This window comes from Sus scrofa, chromosome 1 (genome assembly GCF_000003025.6).
Source record: "Sus scrofa isolate TJ Tabasco breed Duroc chromosome 1, Sscrofa11.1, whole genome shotgun sequence".
NCBI classification, from domain to species: Eukaryota; Metazoa; Chordata; class Mammalia; order Artiodactyla; family Suidae; genus Sus; species Sus scrofa.
In genome coordinates this window covers 190334632-190352787 of record NC_010443.5, presented here as the reverse complement: position 1 = coordinate 190352787, position 18156 = coordinate 190334632, and the positions used below count along the sequence as shown (strand labels likewise).

The 18156-nt window shown below is 44.8% G+C and overlaps 1 protein-coding gene across 1 annotated transcript in view; it reads right to left on the bottom strand.

Moving 5' to 3' along the window:
• Positions 1 to 18156, bottom strand: part of PRKCH (protein kinase C eta) — a 234393-nt gene that overhangs the window by 86646 nt on the left and 129591 nt on the right. Inside the window, exons 5-9 of the mRNA XM_021062478.1 lie at positions 17897 to 17985; positions 16272 to 16401; positions 13974 to 14101; positions 10169 to 10312; positions 9824 to 9997 (exon numbers count right to left, since the gene is read on the bottom strand). Coding sequence (XP_020918137.1) covers positions 9824 to 9997; positions 10169 to 10312; positions 13974 to 14101; positions 16272 to 16401; positions 17897 to 17985 — 665 coding nt within the window. The remainder of the gene's footprint in view (positions 1 to 9823; positions 9998 to 10168; positions 10313 to 13973; positions 14102 to 16271; positions 16402 to 17896; positions 17986 to 18156) is intronic.

Sequence of the window (18156 nt, the reverse complement as noted above, 5' to 3'; positions counted from 1 at the left end):
GTGGCCTCAGAATAATCTGGAAGAGATGGACACAGCTGAGTTCCTACCAGTGATGAAATAATTATGGGGAACTCAAGTATTTCAAAACTTCAGTCCACTCTGGCCTATGGTTTCCACCCAGAGCAGTGGGCTTTTACACTGCATGATTCTCGGTTCAGGGTCAAAGTGAGACCCACTCCAGCTACTCCCAGGGTATCACCTATAGGCCACCCTGAGGTGCTGCCAGTTGGATTGTTAGTCTTATAACAAACCAAAGAAAGACTGGCCTGTAGGTAAGATTCTCCCCCAGAATCCAGTGTCCAGTTTCGGGTCCCTTTCCTTTTGTAGCAGAAAGTAAATCCAGTCACTGTACTGTCTGTTCCATGTGTGTTAATCTTCTCATCCCAACTAGACCAAGGATTCAAAGGACTGTTTCTCTGGCTTAGCTCTCCATCATGGTGATTCCGGTCCAGCTGACTTCTCACTAAACTATTTGGCAGAGAGCCCATCACATTCTCAGGCCTGGAGCCACTCCCAGCACTTCAAGCCCCATGGTTTTAAAGCAGGGCCCTGCTAAGGCCAGGGGATCTAGACTCTGGCAGGTTCCCAGGCACGGGCAGGGAAAACCATGACCAAAACTCACTACCACAAAGCTCAGGCAGCGGTCGGGGAATGCAGAGACCAGAGCTGATCCTGGCAAGTCTCAGATGAGTCACAGGAAATGACAGGCGATCCAGGAACCACCTTAGAACCATGGAGGTGGGGGGTCGAGGCCAGGTCTAGGTCATCAGCATCGATGAAGGCTAGCAACGAGGCCAGCTACAACAAAACAACCTCAAAGGGAAACACATGCCAAACCTTTCAAACCCTTGGGTCACGCCGAGTGTTCTGGCAGGCGGAGCCAAGCAGAGGGAGCGAAGGGAACAGCCAGAACTCCGGGTTCTCCTCCTTCCCATTCATTGCCATGGCTCTATTGAGTCACAGAGAGGCGGGAAGCCGGGAAGCCTCAGAGGACAGAAGCAAAGGTCCGAAATAAACCTCCCAGAAATCCAGGGCCTGGAAACAACCTCTGTGCATTCTGTCCCGGGCCTGAACACGATGAATAAATTGGGAACATGCCCACTTGGGAAACGCCATGTTCTGGCTCGCTTTCTGTTTTTATCTGAGCCAAAGGCAAACTCTACCAAATGACCCAGAAGCTGACCCAATTGTATGTGTGGTACCCATGGCTCAGGGAAGGGAGGAAACCCAACAGGTAAAAGGAAAAGGCCTTTCCTTAGGTATTTTATAAAAGGCCACCACTCTGTATATTGTAAAAAAAAAAAAAGGGAGGGGGGCTGAATTCCTGCCTGGTGACACTCTCCTTAGCTGCACACATTGCAGAGGGGACATTTCTACTTGTGGGATAAAGCAACTAGCATAGATCAGGAAGCTGGTTAAGAACCCCAGCCCGACTCTTGCTTGCTGTGTAATCTGGGGCAAGTTCTTTCACCTCTCTGGACTTCAGTTTCCAGAACTTTAAAATGACGCTAGACAAGCAATGAGATCCTGTTGTATATCACTGGGAACTATATCTAGTCACTTGTGATGGAGCATGATAGCAGATAATGTGAGAAAAAGAATGTATATAGGTATGTGTGACTGGGTCACCTGGCTGTATAGTAGAAAACTCACAGAACCCTGTAAACCAACTATGATGGAAAAAATAAAAATGAAAAAAGATAATGTGGAATAAACTTGGTAGTTTAGTCTTTATGCATTGAAGAAGCCTGGAAGATCATATATGACAATGCTAATAAGAGTTGTCTTTGGCCTGTAAGATTGTGAATTATTTTTACTTTCTTCTTTGCATGTATTTATAAAGAGAATTAGGAGTTCCTGTCATGGTGCAGTGGAAATGAATCCGACTAGGAACCGGGTTGTGGGTTCAATCCCTGGCCTTACTCAGTGAGTTAAGGATCTGGTGTTATTGTGAGTTGTGGTGTAGGTCACAGACACAGCTTGGATCTGGCGTTGCTGTGGCTGTGGTGTAGGCTGGCAGCTACAGCTCTGATTGGACCCCTAGCCTGGGAACCTCCACATGCCATGGGTACGGCCCTAAAAAAAGACAAAAAATAATAATAATAATAAATAAAGAGAATTAAATACTTTTAGATTCAGGGGGAAAAAATGAGGCTAATAGTATCTACACTTCGTATTTGTTGTGGATTACCGTGGGCATCAGGAGATATTTCATCCAAAAGATATTTGTGAAAAATACCTAAATGCCCAGTTGTCCAGATCCTGGTAATGAACATAAGTATCCAGCATCCGCTAGGGCCTCAGTGAATAGCAGCTGCTGCTACTTCATCCTTCAGCCACCCCTTCTGCAAGGCTGGGGCAGTTAGGCTCCGAGGATCCACCAGCTATGTAAGGTGTTCACAGAGGCCTTGCCCTGCTGAGGGAGAAGTCTTTCCGCTTTTGTGGCTGTACTTCCCTGTCTCCTCACCTAACTCACTGTCACCCAGCCCTGGCCCAGGATGTCACTGTGACTTAGAGCTTAGGGACCAAATGCATCTTCTCATCCCTGGGCCTGGCTGCCACTGCCAGGTATTCCCTGAACCCTGGGACAGGGAATGAGAGCTGAAGGGCTCTTTAGGGCTGGCTGACCTCCTGACCGCACATGCATAAAGCCAGTGGAGCGTCCCTCTGGAAGGAATTTCTGACAACAGGTCCATGACAGAAGAATACAGATTTAGGTAAAGGTACTTAACTGGGAAAAAAAAAAAAAAATCCAAGGCAGGGGACCTTCTTCAAGACAAGGGGGTTTTGGCTAGGTCAGGATGAGAACTCAGAGCTCCCCCATTGAAGGCTGCAGTGTAGACAGCTCCTGATGAAATTTGAAAGACACGGTCCAGGGTCACATGACTTTCCTGCTGCCTCTCTCTTCTGTCTTTCTCTCTCATCCATACACTCCTTTGCTAATATTTAATATAACAGTGGAGAACCCAGAGAAAAGACAGTTTCCTTGCACCCATGCTGCTGGGTGATTTTCAGACATACATATTTTAAGTGTGACTTAAGTGCACTGAAGTCAGTTTGCCCCGGTCGAGTAAGCTGACAGCAAATATTCCTGTCTGTGCTACCCCCAAAGGCAGGATTTCTGCCCTGTGACTGACATTGAGGGGTGGCTTCTCAACAAAGGTCATACCCCTGCCAAGAACTCCAGGTGCACTGCTTCACAGATGACCTGGGACACTCCGTCAGGAGGGAGCTGAGAGCATGAGCTCTGTCCCTGCTAAAGGCATTCCCGGGTCATCTGTAACCCTCCCTGGGCTGCAGGTCACAAAGGCAAACCTAAGTTCTTCCCCCAAAACAGACTCATGGCTTCACGTGGCCCGGGCCCTGGAGACCAGAGACAGCTCCTGAGCACAGGGCACAGTGCATCTGAGGTTTTCCAAACGGAAACCTCTGCTTTAACACACTGGGTCTCTGAACAAAGGCTAAAGCATCTGACCAGGGTTGACTCTGCCATCCCCCTCCTGCTGCTCCCACTACTTTGTCCTCCTGTCCTGCCCTCAGCACTCAGCCAGGGTTCCAACAGAGCCAAGGGGAGCCCCAGATTCCAGGCCTCAAATGCCAGCGGCTCAGCTGCTGACACCACAGTCACTGCTGGAGATGAAGGAAATGTGAAGTGAATTTAACCTGAAAGAGTGGGGAACACGGTGTCACATCACCAGGCTGCACCCCCCACTTCAGAACACCTCACTCCTCCCACCCCCACTGACAAAGAAACAGAAATACATTACAGCAGCTGGCAGACAGAACAAAGAAGAGAAAGATCATCCGTAATTCCACTACCTGAGTAACAGGCCCTGATAGATTCCTGGCATCATTTCCTTTCAGGCTTTTTTTGGAGGAGTGACCAGGCTGGCCAAGTCACTGTCCTGGGCAGAACCTGATATGGATTCATGAGGCTCACGATCATCACTTCTGTTCCATTCCTGGGCTCCCATCTCCTAGCTCCACCATGTACCACACTAGATTTAGAGCAAGTAACAACTCCTTTACTCTATCATGCAGGAAAATAAAGATAATAACTAGACCTATCTTCTAGGGCTGATGTAAGGATTGTATGCAGTAAATAATAGATGTCAGAGGTTTCTGACAGTGACACACAACCATTTAGCTACTCAATATGCAATTATTTCTCTCCTGGCTGAAAACCACCACCAAACAGAAGAGTATTGCAGTGGATTCCTATTGCTGAACGCTGAGGCTGTGTCCAATATTTTCCTACTGTAACGAGCGCAATGAAAATTAAACATCTTTATGCATAACCTTTATTCACTCTTTACATTGTTTTCTACAGCTAGATTATCAGAAATAAAATCAACAGATCCAAGGCTAGAAAGCATTTTTGTAAGTCATGATCCAGACTATCAAATCATTTACAAACTATTAGGATCGGCAATGCTCTCAGAAATTTATGAGGATGCCAACATCATGATATACTTGCAGGTTGCATGTATTATCATGAAAAGATCAGGGGCAATAATTGATGGGCTCAAAATCCTATGTAGCAAACTTGATAAATTATCTGTTGTTTGAAATTTGCTTATCTTTTTGTTTTGGCCAAGAACAAAAGGAGCTCCCAAACTCTATTTTGTGGGGTGTGTCTGGGTGGGGTCTGTGCTGGCCCCTGGGGACATCTGTCTTTGGGGTGGGGAAGGAGGCGGTCATCAAAGCACCCGGCCCATACTAGCTTTTGAACAGTGCTGCACGTGCAACAACACCACATCTGCATTCTCGCCTCTGGTCCTCACCGCAATCCTGCTTTCATCTCAACCATAGAACCTGAAGGCTCAGAGGAATTTTAAGGTAGTCACGAGCCATTAGGACAGAAGAAAACAGAGCTGGAAGGAATCAGGTCTTCCATTTCCAAGGGATAAGCTGTCTCCCTATCAGGGGGTTGGAGGGGAGCCAGGGCAGATAGGAGGTGCTTTAGTAGATGGACAATCAACAAGCTTTAGTAGATGGACAATCAACAAGCTAAGTGTTGCGGGAGACGGCAAGTGGATGGAGCCGGCCTCCACAGTCAGCCTGACCCAGAGATGAACCTTGTCTCCACCACTCACAGCCCGAGGGACCCTCAGCAAGTTGCTCCCTTTCTCTGGCCTGAAAGACACCCACTCCATGTGGGGGCTGGGCTGCAAGAGGAGGGCTGCTTCTACAAGCATTTTCACGAAGAAGTGATAACGTTGCAGACAGCTGGGGAGTGACCCCCACACCTCCCTCAGCTCACCTCTAATTCTGCTCGGGAGACTGTCACAGTTCAGCATTACACGCTTATTAGCATCTCATTTCAGAGGTCAGGGCCTGTCAAACCCAGGAGCTAAAAAGTAGAACCTTACCCTCTGTAATTTCTCATGATCACTCATGTTTGCTGTTCTTGAGAGTTAGTTTTTCAATAGCAAATGAGGATAGTGACTGAGGATTTCTGACAGATGGACAGATGCAGAGAGCAAAGGCCATCCTTGCTAGTGGAGCCTGATACTCGCAAATCCAAGAGAAAACTTCAACTACAGCAAAATGAAAATTACATATCTCTATCTCAGCAGGAGAAAAATGCCTTTGGTTCCCAGCACTTGGTTTATCATCTAGATTTAGGGCAAGTGGAAATTCCTTTTATCCTTTGCTTTGGAGACCTCTAGTGCAAAGCACAAATTTTAAACTCCAAAGGCAGCTCCTTTCTCTCCCGGGAGAAGAAATAAAAATCACCTTGCGGTAATGACTGCCACCTTGTGGCCATACATAAAACTGTCACGGGGGAAAAATGGCCAGTGTTGTTTAAAGGCTTCACCTGCGAAACAGTGGAAATCCCACATGGACACTAACATTGAGGGATATTATATACTTCAGGTTGCTCTTGAAAATTCTGCAATATATATGCTATAGTCACTGATTTTCCAATATGTCCCAGGTTAATTTCTTTTCCACTAATTGTTCTTAAGATCTCAGTCTGCTGTTCTAGCATCACGAGGACTTCCTTTAGTAGGTAAAAGTCCCCTGGACTTGAGTAGGATACAGTTCTTTATTTGTTCATTACAGTAACTTGAAACAGCCATGTCAGTCAAGGTCTGACTCAAAGGTTATCAGCCAGTTACTATCGTCTGACCAAAGTCATAGGAAACCATCTGTTTTTTGGTGCAGCCCTGGGAAGATGACCTGAGTGTGGCCCTGCCTGACCCATGGACTGGGGAGGTGAGCTTGAAGCCCAGTACCACCCACCAGTGTTCCTTCTTTCTAAGCATGTTCCTGAGCCCAGAGCCGCCACCTCACTATTCTCTGAGCAAACAATTTGTGAGGGCAGAGGAAAGGCTTTAGGGGAACAGAGTACAGAGCATGGCAAGTAGCGTTTGGGTGGTACTCCGGGTAGCAGGGGAGGATGGACAAAACTGGAGTTCTGAAGAATCATGGGACTTGGGGATAGGAAGCAGAGATTCCAGGGCAGAGCAGCAGGGCTCCTGGAGCCACTGAAGACTCTGGTGAGGAGGGTATGGCCTCAAGGAGCCCAGACCATGAGGGGCGGGAAGAAGGAGTGCCCCAGAAGCTATTAGCTGAAGCCCCGGCTCCTCAGGATATACTTGGACTGCCTGGAAGTACATGCCATGTGTCCCTCTTCACACTTCCTCCCTGTTCCCAGCTTCCAGCTTTCCCTGCTCCATCCATTCTCCAGGCTGCACATGTGACTGTGTCAACATACATGGCCCTTAAACATATGTGAAAGCTCAGCATCACTCACTGTCAGAGAAATGCCAATCAGAACTCTAAAGACACTTTTTTTCAAAACCTCTCCAACCATCAAAATGACAAGTAGCCTGCCACGATAGGAGGGTGGGGGAAATAAGCTTTCTCTCACGTGGTTTGGGAGTGAGAATTTAGAAATACAGCAAGCAGGTGGGAAGAGCTTGGGCTCAGTATTCAGATGGACTAGCCTGAAAACCTCTGCCACTTGGAAGCTAGATGTCTTCCTGCCTCAGTTTGCTCATCTGTAAAATGGGAGGGATGCTAATAGAACATACTTCATAGGATTACTGTAAGGATTGCTGAGATAATACCCATAAAGCACTTGGAACGGTACATAAGTGATAACATGTTAGCTATCTCTAACCGCAGTGAGGTAAGATATAATTTTGACTCCATCAAAATTATAAATGCATCTACTGCTGACCAAGCAAGACCACTTCTAGTAGAGTATCACATAGAAATCACAGTACAAGTACGTAAAGATAAAGTATAAGTGGACTCACTAAAACTTGGATTGAAAAAAAGTATAACCTAAATATTCAGCAATAGGAAACAGTTAAATGAAATGCATCACATTCTTAAAATAGGATACTATGCAGCCATTGGCAAATGAGACAGCCAGGTATGTACAAAGAGGAAACAATCTCAAGATATGTTATTACAGTCTTCAAAAAAATGAGGTGAATGGACATGAAAAGTGCAACATGGCAACTAGAGTTGATAACACAGCACTGCGTATGTGAAAGTTGCTAAGATAGTAGCTCTTAGAGGTTCTCATCACAAGAACAAAAACACTGTAACTATGTATGATGACGGATGTTAACAGACTTATTGTGGTGGTCATTTTATCACATATAGAAAGAGCAAGTCTTTATTTATTTATTTATTTATTTATTTATTGTCTTTTTTAGGGCCACACCCACGGCACATGGAAGTTCCCAGGCTAGGTATTGAATCAGAGCTACGCCACAGCCACGGCAATGCCGGATCCGAGCCGCATCTGTGACCTACACCACAGTTTATGGCAATGTGGATCCTTAACCTACTGAGTGAGGCCAGGGATTGAACCCATGTCCTCACGGATACTCACGGAACTCAGGTTCATTACCACTGAGCCACAATGGGAACTCAGCAAATCATTACTTTGTATAGCTGAAATTAATATAGTGTTACTTATCAACTATAGCTTAATTTTTTAAATTGTATACATTTTGCAAGCTACATTATAGAGATTTATTCCCTCAATAAAACTATTTTGGACTTTTTCTCTTAAAAAGAGGGGGGTGTACAGAATAGTGGCCAAATATATACTACCCTTTATGTGTGTTTTCTAAAATAAATATGGATGAACAAAATGTGTAGGTTTTTATGTGCAAAAAAAAATCTGTGAAAGGCTACACTGGAAACTAGTAATAATTGTTTCTTTCAAGAAAGGATATGAAGGTGTTTCTCATGGCCTAACAGTTAAGGACTCAGCATTGCCACTGCTGAAAAAGGAAATGGATACTTGGAGGATGCTTGTAATACCTATTGCAAAAATGTAGTTTTTTATACTTTAAAAATTCAATCTGATTATTCCTCTGCTTGAATGTCTTCTGTTCATCCTTAGGGACTAAAATCCAAGCTCCTTTAACAGGGCCTATGAAGCTCTCACAGACTGATCCTTACCTGGCCCACTTCTGCTATCTTGCTTCTCACCAGGCCCCTTCTTGACCTCACCTTTTATGCTCATGAGCTTTAATCACAGCCCCTGCTCCCATTTACCAGTAGCCACAGGCCTGAGCTATTTACCCTGTACTCCATGGCCTCTTTCATTCTCTTTGCCTGATGAATTCTAACTGGGCCCTCCAGCCCTAGCACAGCTGTCACTCTCCCAAGAAATGCACTGCAGCATCAATGGACCAGGAGGGAAGCCTTCATCCCGCTCCCACCACACCCTTTACTTCCCTTATGGTGGCACAGGGGAAGGGCAGGTCCCGAATTCTCCTTTTCAGAATGCCTTTGACAGCAAGTTAAGTCATATCTGTGGCAGACCCTCTTGGTGCCTTTATGGGTGCCTCTTCCCTCTCCATTGAAAGGAGAAGCCCAGGTCTGAGCCCAGTGCTAAATGAGGAGCCAGGCGCTCTGTCTGGAGGGAGGACTCAAGGTTGGCAGGAGCCAGTCACAGTGAAGCAGCTTATCTTGGCAAGGTATTGGCTTTTCCAGGCTCCCTCTCAGCTAATGGTGAGCCTGTAATTCAAGTCTTTCCCTGATATAAGGAAAGTAGCCTGTGAAGTCCTTCTGCCTCTGTCCCCTGTGCTTCCTGCTTTGGGTGCTGTTGTATGAGGTGTGACATTTAGGTCCATGGCAAATACCATGAGACCCCCAAGGGGAAGAGATGCCTCATATCACTAAGCAACCAACCCAACCCTTACACTGCTACTGTCAGACTTCTCAAGAAAAAAGTCTGAGCTAATGAACTAAACTCACCCTTTCTGTTTATTGTGTCAACCACTATCAGTCACATATTCTGTTAACTGCAGCCAAAAAGCATTCCTACATGCACACTGTGATGGGACAGCCAGACTAGAATCCCAGGATCAGTCCACAGAAGCCAGCAAAGGTCCCCGACTGAGGCCAGGAGCAATGCCTGGGGACATTACAAATCAAGGTGCCCTCTCTGGGCCTACCCTGGTCTGAACTCTTTCCCCTGGGTCAGAATGAGTTCAGCTTTTAGGAAATGAAGCCAAGGCCAAGGTCAGCAAGATAAAGGCCCATGACCGTTACTGTATTCTTAGACTTCTGTGACTTTCTCTCTGTTAGAGAAGACTTATGTATAAAGACCTTTTCCACCTTAGGACACACAAGCCTCAAAGTGATCCTTCTTCAGGACAGCATGAAAGGAAATGGTGAGTTCATTGGTTCTGGTCATCAGAAGTCACTGGATACTTCAAATGAACCCACCCTGGAAGCCATACCCCAAAGTTTCTGATACTCTATGAAACCTTTCACATCTGGTGGTCCCAACTTTTGAAGAAAGGAGGCCATTAAGGTGGTGAGTGTGAGTCCTACTTACAGGGCTCTGAAAGCAGCAGAACAACTGGGTGAGGAAAGGGTGATTGCGGGCCAAGGACAGGATCCTTTTCTCTGTCATCGTGCACTCCACGTCGTCATCCTGCAGGATAACGTCCTTCTTTAGCACCTTGACGGCATAGAGGTCTCCTGTTTCTTTTATTCTTGCGAGCATCACCTAAGGCAAATCAGGAGAAGGGAGCGTAAACATGAGAACTCTTGCAGCGCTTAGGGTGTGAGCTTGCATGGGACAGAAAGGGAAATGGGTGTGTGTACACATACACGCACATGCCAACAATACACATAAAGTATGCTTCCTCTAACCCAATGAGTTGAAGCCAAGACTCACCTTCCCAAAGCTGCCCTTCCCCAACACTCGGATGAATTCAAAGTTGTCAATCCCAAGTCGGTTGGAAGAATTAACCCCAATGCCATTTCCTTCTTTGGTGCTTTCCTTTCCCTGCCGTCTTAGGGTCGATCTGGAAACAAGCTTCTACAAAGAGCAGGAATACATCGAGTCAGAAATCACAGTGGAGCAGGAAGCATTTATGGATGGAGAAGACCTTATTTGCAGCTTCAACCCTCCCTACAACACGTGGGGAAAGATACATTCAGCTTGGCATGTGATCAGGTTCTGCTATTTCAAAACTGCTTCAGCACTGGCTCTTGATCCGTGCCTACTGCATTTGGGAGAGAATCATTTAAAAATATATCTAAACCACTGAGTTTCAGTTTGTGCTCAAATGGGAGTGTATAAAAAAACAAATCTCTTAGTCTGGTCCCTCTGGTTTCTTGCCATAGCCTTCTACATGGTGGCCGGGTTCTGAGAGCTCCACCTGGTGTCCATGTTCTGCAAAGAGCAGTTTTCAGGTCTGCTCAGAGACTCATGCACCACTACACTGCTCCACACCAGGACGAGAATGAGGTAACATTTTATATACAATACTTTAAATCATTAAAGAGAAATGAAAGTGAATGTAAATATTGGAACAACGAACAAATATATGAAGGATAAGGCTGACAATACCTATAATCTCATCAGCTTTCTCAAAAAAACAAAAAATAAAAACATCGCACATAAACACATCTATTGTCACACTTGATTCATTTTTAAAAATACAATAAAATTGTTTCATAACACACATTTCTATTCAATATTTTGTCATGCATATTTTCCATATCTTTAAATGTCCTTCAAGAGCATGAGTTTTAGAGGCTGTCCAATATTCTGTATTATGGATATATAACAATTGATTTATGAATTCCCCTGCTGCTGGAAATTGAGATTATCTCTCACTTTTTTTTTTGTCTTTTTTCTTTTTAGGGCCACACCCACAGCATATGGAGGTTCCCAGGCTAGGGGTCTAATCAGAGCTACAGCTGTCAGCCACAGCTACAGCCACAGCAACGCCAGATCCAAGCAGCGTCTGCAGCCTACACCACAGCTCACGGCAACAGCATATCCTTAATCCACTGATAGAGGCCAGGGATAGAACCAGCAACCTCATGGTTCCTAGTCGGATTTGTTTCTGCTGTGCCACGATAGGAACTCCTTTCATTTTTCGCTAGTATAAATAACCCAAGGTAACTACACTTGCATGTAAATCTTCAAAGCAGGGTGATTAGGAATCCAGGCTCTCCAGCAGGCTTTGCAACCTAACCCCACGAGGTTATCTACCTCTCTGTGCCTCAGTTTCCTCTTCTAACAAAGGGGATGTAATAGCACCTGCCATATGGGTTGTTATGAGGAGCAAATGAAAAACCACACCTAAAGCTCTTAGATCAATAAACCCAAGTTGTGTTGTCATCATTACTGTCATGATCATCATAATTGTCTATTTTCTTAAGATAACTTTCTGGAAAGGGAACTCTTTGGACTAAAGTGTTAATTTTGAAGATTTCTGATATATGGTCTACTTGCCCTCATAAAAGGTTAACCACCAACACAATGAGAGTTCCAATTGCAGCCCACAGAATGGGAAGTAGATGTGGCCTCTTGAGTGAGATCTCCAGCCTCATCCCACTCTATCAAGCCCCATCCTGGTGAGGGTGCTACATAAAGGCAAGGTGATGTGCAGATGTCCTCCCTGGGATATTTATAAGACAAACGGCCACCAACCAAGAGACCAAAAATCTAACATCTTGGAGTATATGAAATATTAAAAAAAAAAAAGTTCCGTGTGGCAGTGGTTAACGAATCGATAGAACATGAGTACGGTTCGGTCCTGCCTTGCAGGGTTAACGATCCGTGGTGAGCTGTGTAGATTGCAACCTCATTCGGTGTGTTTAGGGTTACAGTCATTCGACCTAGCGGAACTCATATGCCGCAAAAAAAAAAACAACAACAAAAAAAAAAAAAAAAAAAAAAAAAAAAAAAAAAAAAAAAAAAAAAAGTCATCAGGACAATTTCTAAGTAATGTTTGCACAGTTAGACGACAGCCTGAAACTACAAGGATTTGACTTACTCCACCCAGTGAAACAGTGACTGAAGATAACAGACGGATCAGTTTTAAAATCCACTGTTGTGGCTCAGTGGAAACGAATCTGACTAGCATCCATGAGGACAGAGGTTCCATCCCTGGCCTTGCTCAGTAGGTTAAGGATCCACATTGCTGTGAGCAGTGGTGTAGGTCAAAGATGCAGCTCAGATCTGGCGTTGCTGTGACTGTAGCATAGGCCAGCAGCTGTAGCTCCAATTCGACCCCTAGCCTGAGAACCTTCATATGTTGCCAGGTGCGGCCCTTTAAAAAAAAAAAAATCCAATTGCTTTAATGGTTCTCCTCAAGATCTCTAACAATAAAGTTTTCAAAAAGAAAATTTTTTACCAGCTTGAATTTCACTTCCTCCATTTAAATACTTCCCCTGGTTGGGCTGGCCCTGGCCAGAAGACTCTAAGCCAGTGTTTCTCAATCTTTTTTTTTTTTCTCTTTTGATAGACTAAAGATGTCTCTTTTTAATGTTGAACTGTCAAATAACAGGTAATGTAGGTTTTCTCACTATTAAGTTTCAGAACAGTATAAAGATACTTGTTTCAAGTGACAGGTGGCCCTGCCTATTCCTAGAGGTGGTGCCACATTGCCCAGCTTATCCCCAGGGTGTTTCAAAAGCCTGGGGCAGGCTGAAATCCTTATCTTGTGATTTCAGGCACAGCTGTCCCATGCATTAGAAATCCCGCACACGGTATAGCATCCTGCCTGCCTGTGCATAAGAAAGACACACAGACTTGAAGGACTGTACCAGTGCCTTTGAAATCAAGATATGCAATGTCAGTCTAAGCCCCTGACCTACCAGGTAAGGGGCCTTTCAGTAAAAAGGAAATGGAGTGGTTAGTGATGACATTGTCTGGATAACCAAGAACCTGACAGTGATAGCACTTCCCTTCCTAAGAGATATCCACTTCCCAGAGATATGTGACCATTAAATCTAGAATTTTCCCAAACCAGACCTCAAGCTACACATTTGAGAAACCACAACAGTAATCATGGCTCCTTCTTAGTTCTCTGCAATGCCCTGGCCAGAAAGGCAGCAATAGGACAGAGGCCTGGGCTGTGGCTGAGGTGCTAAAGGACAACAGCAGGTGGAGATCACCCAGGGAGGTGACAGGACAAAATACATCCACAGCGGTAGATACGCTCCACCCACTCCCAAGAGCAGAGAGGAAGAACCCCACTCCCACCCCCGCCTCTGGCTGCTGCTGAACTTGAGATTAATTCTTGATCTATAAACAAAAACTGCACAACTACTGGATTCCAGGGCTGTGGAGAAGCCCAGGTCTTCCAGTTCAATTCCTTCAGAGAGGAGGAAGCAGAGCCCTGTATTTACTGGTCAACTGCACTGCTGGGGCCCCTGCCAAGACCATGAACTCAGGCCCCTGGATTCCAGGCTTTTCACCCAACCACAATGACAGGAAACTGATTTAAAAAAAAAAAAAAAAAAAGGTTCTTTTTCTGCTTCTTGCTGTATCTGCAGGCTCATTATTCTTTGTCATATAATTGTGCAGAGAATCTTATTTGTGGAACAAAATGCTTTTTCAAAATGCAATCAGTCTGTTTACTGTATTTGCTGAGATTATGCCACACATGATACCAGGGCTCAGCACATCTGAACAACATCTAAATTACAACACAGGGGGAAAAAAAACAGCAAAATCTCACCGAGGTTGGAGAAATATTTCCGGGTTGGAGGCCCATTCCCGCCAGAGTCTTGGCTAGCTCCACCGCGTTTACCCCGCAGTTCGGGGCCACGTTTGCCTGACATCGAATGTGTACATTCATTTTACATACTGGAGGGAAGAGGAGAAGGGATCCACATTGAGAAAGGAGCCGTGTCCACGGGGGCTGTGAAAAAGAACTGTGAGAACCTGAAAGACTGTGAGCGAGGAACTGCACAGGCTGAACAATGCCATTTTCTCATCAAACTAAACTGACACAATGATCCCTGACATTTTCTCTATTTCTGTTTTGTGCAGAAGCAGAAAGCCTTGTACACTGAAGAATCATAAATTTCAAATACCTTCTTTTCTCCCCCGTCGTGACCTGATGAAAGACATTGACCTACATCATATTTTAACAGTCATCACTGATTTCACAGCACAATTCAAAATGTTCATCACAGCAACAGCTCTGCCACCTGAATAAAAAGGAATTGTGCCAAGTGCCTTTATATGGTTCCTTGTGTTTCTCAGTAGAAGGTGGCAATCTAAAGTCACATGTAGATGGCTATTGAGACAAGATGGTGCTTCTGAGAGAAAAATCTCTAAGTAAAGCTTTCTGAGCGCTACCTTTGGGTAACCCTCATAGCACAGAACGCGGTATCCTGTGTGGGGCTGTGTTTCTCGGGGCTTGCAGCCTGTGGCTTCATGGGTGAAAAAAAAAAGTAACTTTTTTAAAGGTCAAAGTAAGTGGCAGTTGGAAGAGGAGAGTGAAGCAAACTAGGCTCCTGGTGTACAGGATGCTAAGTTGGGATGATGAAACAACCGAGGTTTAATCAGCGCAAAGTTTTGGTATGGGTTCTTGCCCTGGGCCCTGCTGATGGGGGGTAGAAGATGCAGCAAAATATGTGTTTGGGGTGTGTCAGCCCATCTTCGGAAGCATGCACAGATCCAGGTTTTGTGGGGCCTGAATTTATGCAATTTAGGGTTGCCCTTTCTAAGAAAAAGAATATTCAGTCAAGTAGAGAGCCTGGAAGGTTCTTGGAGCTAATGAAGCTCTGAGGCTTAAGCTTCATAGCTTCCTAGGAAAGCCACCTCTCTCAGGAAGGCTGATGCAGAGACACACAAGCCTGCAGTCACCTTTCTGAAGCACCACATGACAAGAAAGGCAATACAGGAGCCAGAACCCTGCAGGCCTGCCACCCTCAGTACCACCAGGGACAAGAATGATGTAGATGAACCCCAGCCTTGGCTCTGCAGGTCAGCAACAACCATACAAAAGCACACCCGGGTGACAGCATCCAGCTAATGGTCAAGCAGTGCCTGAAACAAAGCTATATGTGAGTCGGCTGCTGTTTTAGTTGAAAAAGAATGATTCCATGTATCTCTGAGAAAAGAATAATTAAATGGTGCTCTAGGGAAATGAGAGAATTTGCCTTTCTTAAAGACAAGTGATCTTTAAGACAAGTGATCTTTTTGTTAAGAGAAGCAGACTTGGTGAGTCCAGGCCATTTTTACTGACACAAAGTCTGCCTTCCCTGGTGACTCAGAGTGTGTCTAAGGCTTCAGGCTGAAATTCTCATATATTTCAGCAGGGGACAGTGCACCCTATGACAGCCAAATTGTCACAGCAACACTCAGTGGGAGATGACTCAAGGCCAACAGCCCCTCAACTCCTAACAGGGCAAGGATAAGCTCTCATCCCCTGCCCCTTTGCTGAGGCACAAGTTCCAAACTCAGGCTCCACTGGGCACAGCTGCTGAAGTGCAAGCCCATGGCCAAAGCTTGTGTCCTTCATTCCACCTGTGCCTCTGATATCTATCAAGCTCTTTGAGAAGATGCAGGGCAGCTCTAGTTATGCTTTTATAACTAAATTCCTGCTTATCTCTGGTGACCAACTCTCCTGCCAGTTCTTACTCATAACCCCACCTACTCCACTGGCCACCTCACCTCCTACCACTTTTCATTTCTGACCAGAACTCATTTTTACCTCTTTCAAGTACCTTTGTAAATACGCAGCCTGTACTCAGCACTAAATAGATGATGGCCAGCTGGCTAGCTAACTAAATGGAATATTTAATTTAGCAACTAATATTCCGTAGTTAGGGAATATGTGGATCACATGTAGCTCTCTTTATGTGCCTGACAAGGAACACATAAATATAGAACCACTAAGACATTAATGTACAAAGTATCTAAAACCAATGGTCCTAAGTCAGATTCTGAACTAAAGAATCCTGAGAGCTCGTAGCACCATGGTGCTCTCATGAAGAAGTTGGTACCAGGCACCCCAGCATCTCACTTTTACACTGAAGTCCTTGTCGCATTATCCCCCAGAGCAGGGAGCCGCAGTGATCACAGAATGTTGGCACTTTGTAGTTGTGGACACTGAACTTGTGTGGGATGTTGATTCCAAACCTCTGCTCAGCAATCTGTAAGAAAGAAACAGGAGGGCAAGAGCTGAAATTCCATACCAACACCTTTTGTGGAAACTGTAACAGCAGTTCACCAGAGGTAAAGTGGTACTATGACACTTGAGCTGGGTATATTATTTTACTGCTCAGCCACGATGAATTACTCAGGCCTTACTAAGCAGACTAAGCATATTTTCTAATGAGAAAGACTGGACAGACACCTGTGCTATATAATAGGTTGTTCATCATTTTAGGAGATTAATAGAAATGTACATTTTCATTTCATCTTTTACATTCCAGCTGTATTTCTCTCCCTGCCAATGCCCACATGCCCATCTTAGAACCCTTTAATTTGAGTCTGTTATAGACAACATACACTTGCTATCATCACAAGTTCTTACAGAAATTGTGTTATGAGGACAGGGGTTGGGGAGAGGGCACCCAGAGGACAGGGAATCACAGTAGAAATTCATTCCAAAGTGACATTCAATGGTGATCTTAGTCAGCCCTTCCAGACACTGTCTGTCTTTGTATTTTCATATCTGAGTGCAAAGATTCTGCTTTTATCTCACATACAACCACTTTCAGATGAAGTGCAATCTCACATACTGTTTCCAGCAAATAATTAGAAGAGGCATATGCTCTATAGTCTACACCATAGTTGGAGACAAGAATAACAGTTTGAAATAATAACAATGGACTACACATAACACAAAGTGAGGCAGTATTACTCCTCGTGAAACTTTTCTGGCAGCCTCTTTCTCATGTCTCTCCGTGTACTCTGTAACCATCCTGTGTGTATACTGTAAAGAACCATTGAGTTCCAGAGTCAGATTCTTCAATGCATCTGTAAATCCACTGCTACTTGTCAGTGATACTCATCCTGTTTTCTGCCTCCAGAATTTAGTATACCCATCCCAGCTGGATGCGATACAAGTGGCAAGAGGGAGGTTCAAGCATTTATGTATAGATACACATCATCCCTGAAATTCCTTCAGAGGCTGGAGGAAGCCAACCATCACTTTATTTAGGAAGTGCAATGTACAGTTAACAACATACATACCACACATCAGTTCTACCTTGTAGTATGATCCCGTTTTAAGATTGAAGCTAGGAGAGAAGCTACCTAGAAGAGGCTGGGTTCTGCATTCAAATCCCAGTCATCTGCTACTAAACTCAGGGATCTTTTCATGATTATAAATCTCTCTCCATATAAGCAGAGCTAATCCCTAGAGCTTTTACCCAGCTGATCACTAATAGAGTCGTCGCAAGTACAGGCTAAGCTATGTAAGTCTAGAAATATAAATGCTATAGTACAAAAAGGGAGAAATTTCCATTCTGATATCACCATTGCCTTCAAGGAGTGTTGGAGGGAAGTGGGGAGGAGAGGGAGAGAGAAGAAGAAAGACGGAATGAGGGATAGAGAAAAAGAGACAGAGCCAGAGAGAGATGCAGGGGATGTGCACACAGGAGCTCATGCAGGCACTTAATCAGCAAACTGCTGCTATCTTACCTTTGAATCCACTTTGTTAATATTGTTTTGGCAAGTGCAGGCTGTAACAATTAGATGATGGCAGCGCTTATGGACAACACAGGTGCACACTAGGAAATTAAATCCAGTGATTATACATTTATCAGAGGCTGACAGTGTAGCCAGTTTCAGCAGCATCGACAAGGGCTGTGACATGCCAATGTGGCTTGATTGAGATGCTGGGCCCACATGATGACCCAGTCAGTTACCATCATCCTAACTCAGGCTTTTGCTCATGCTCA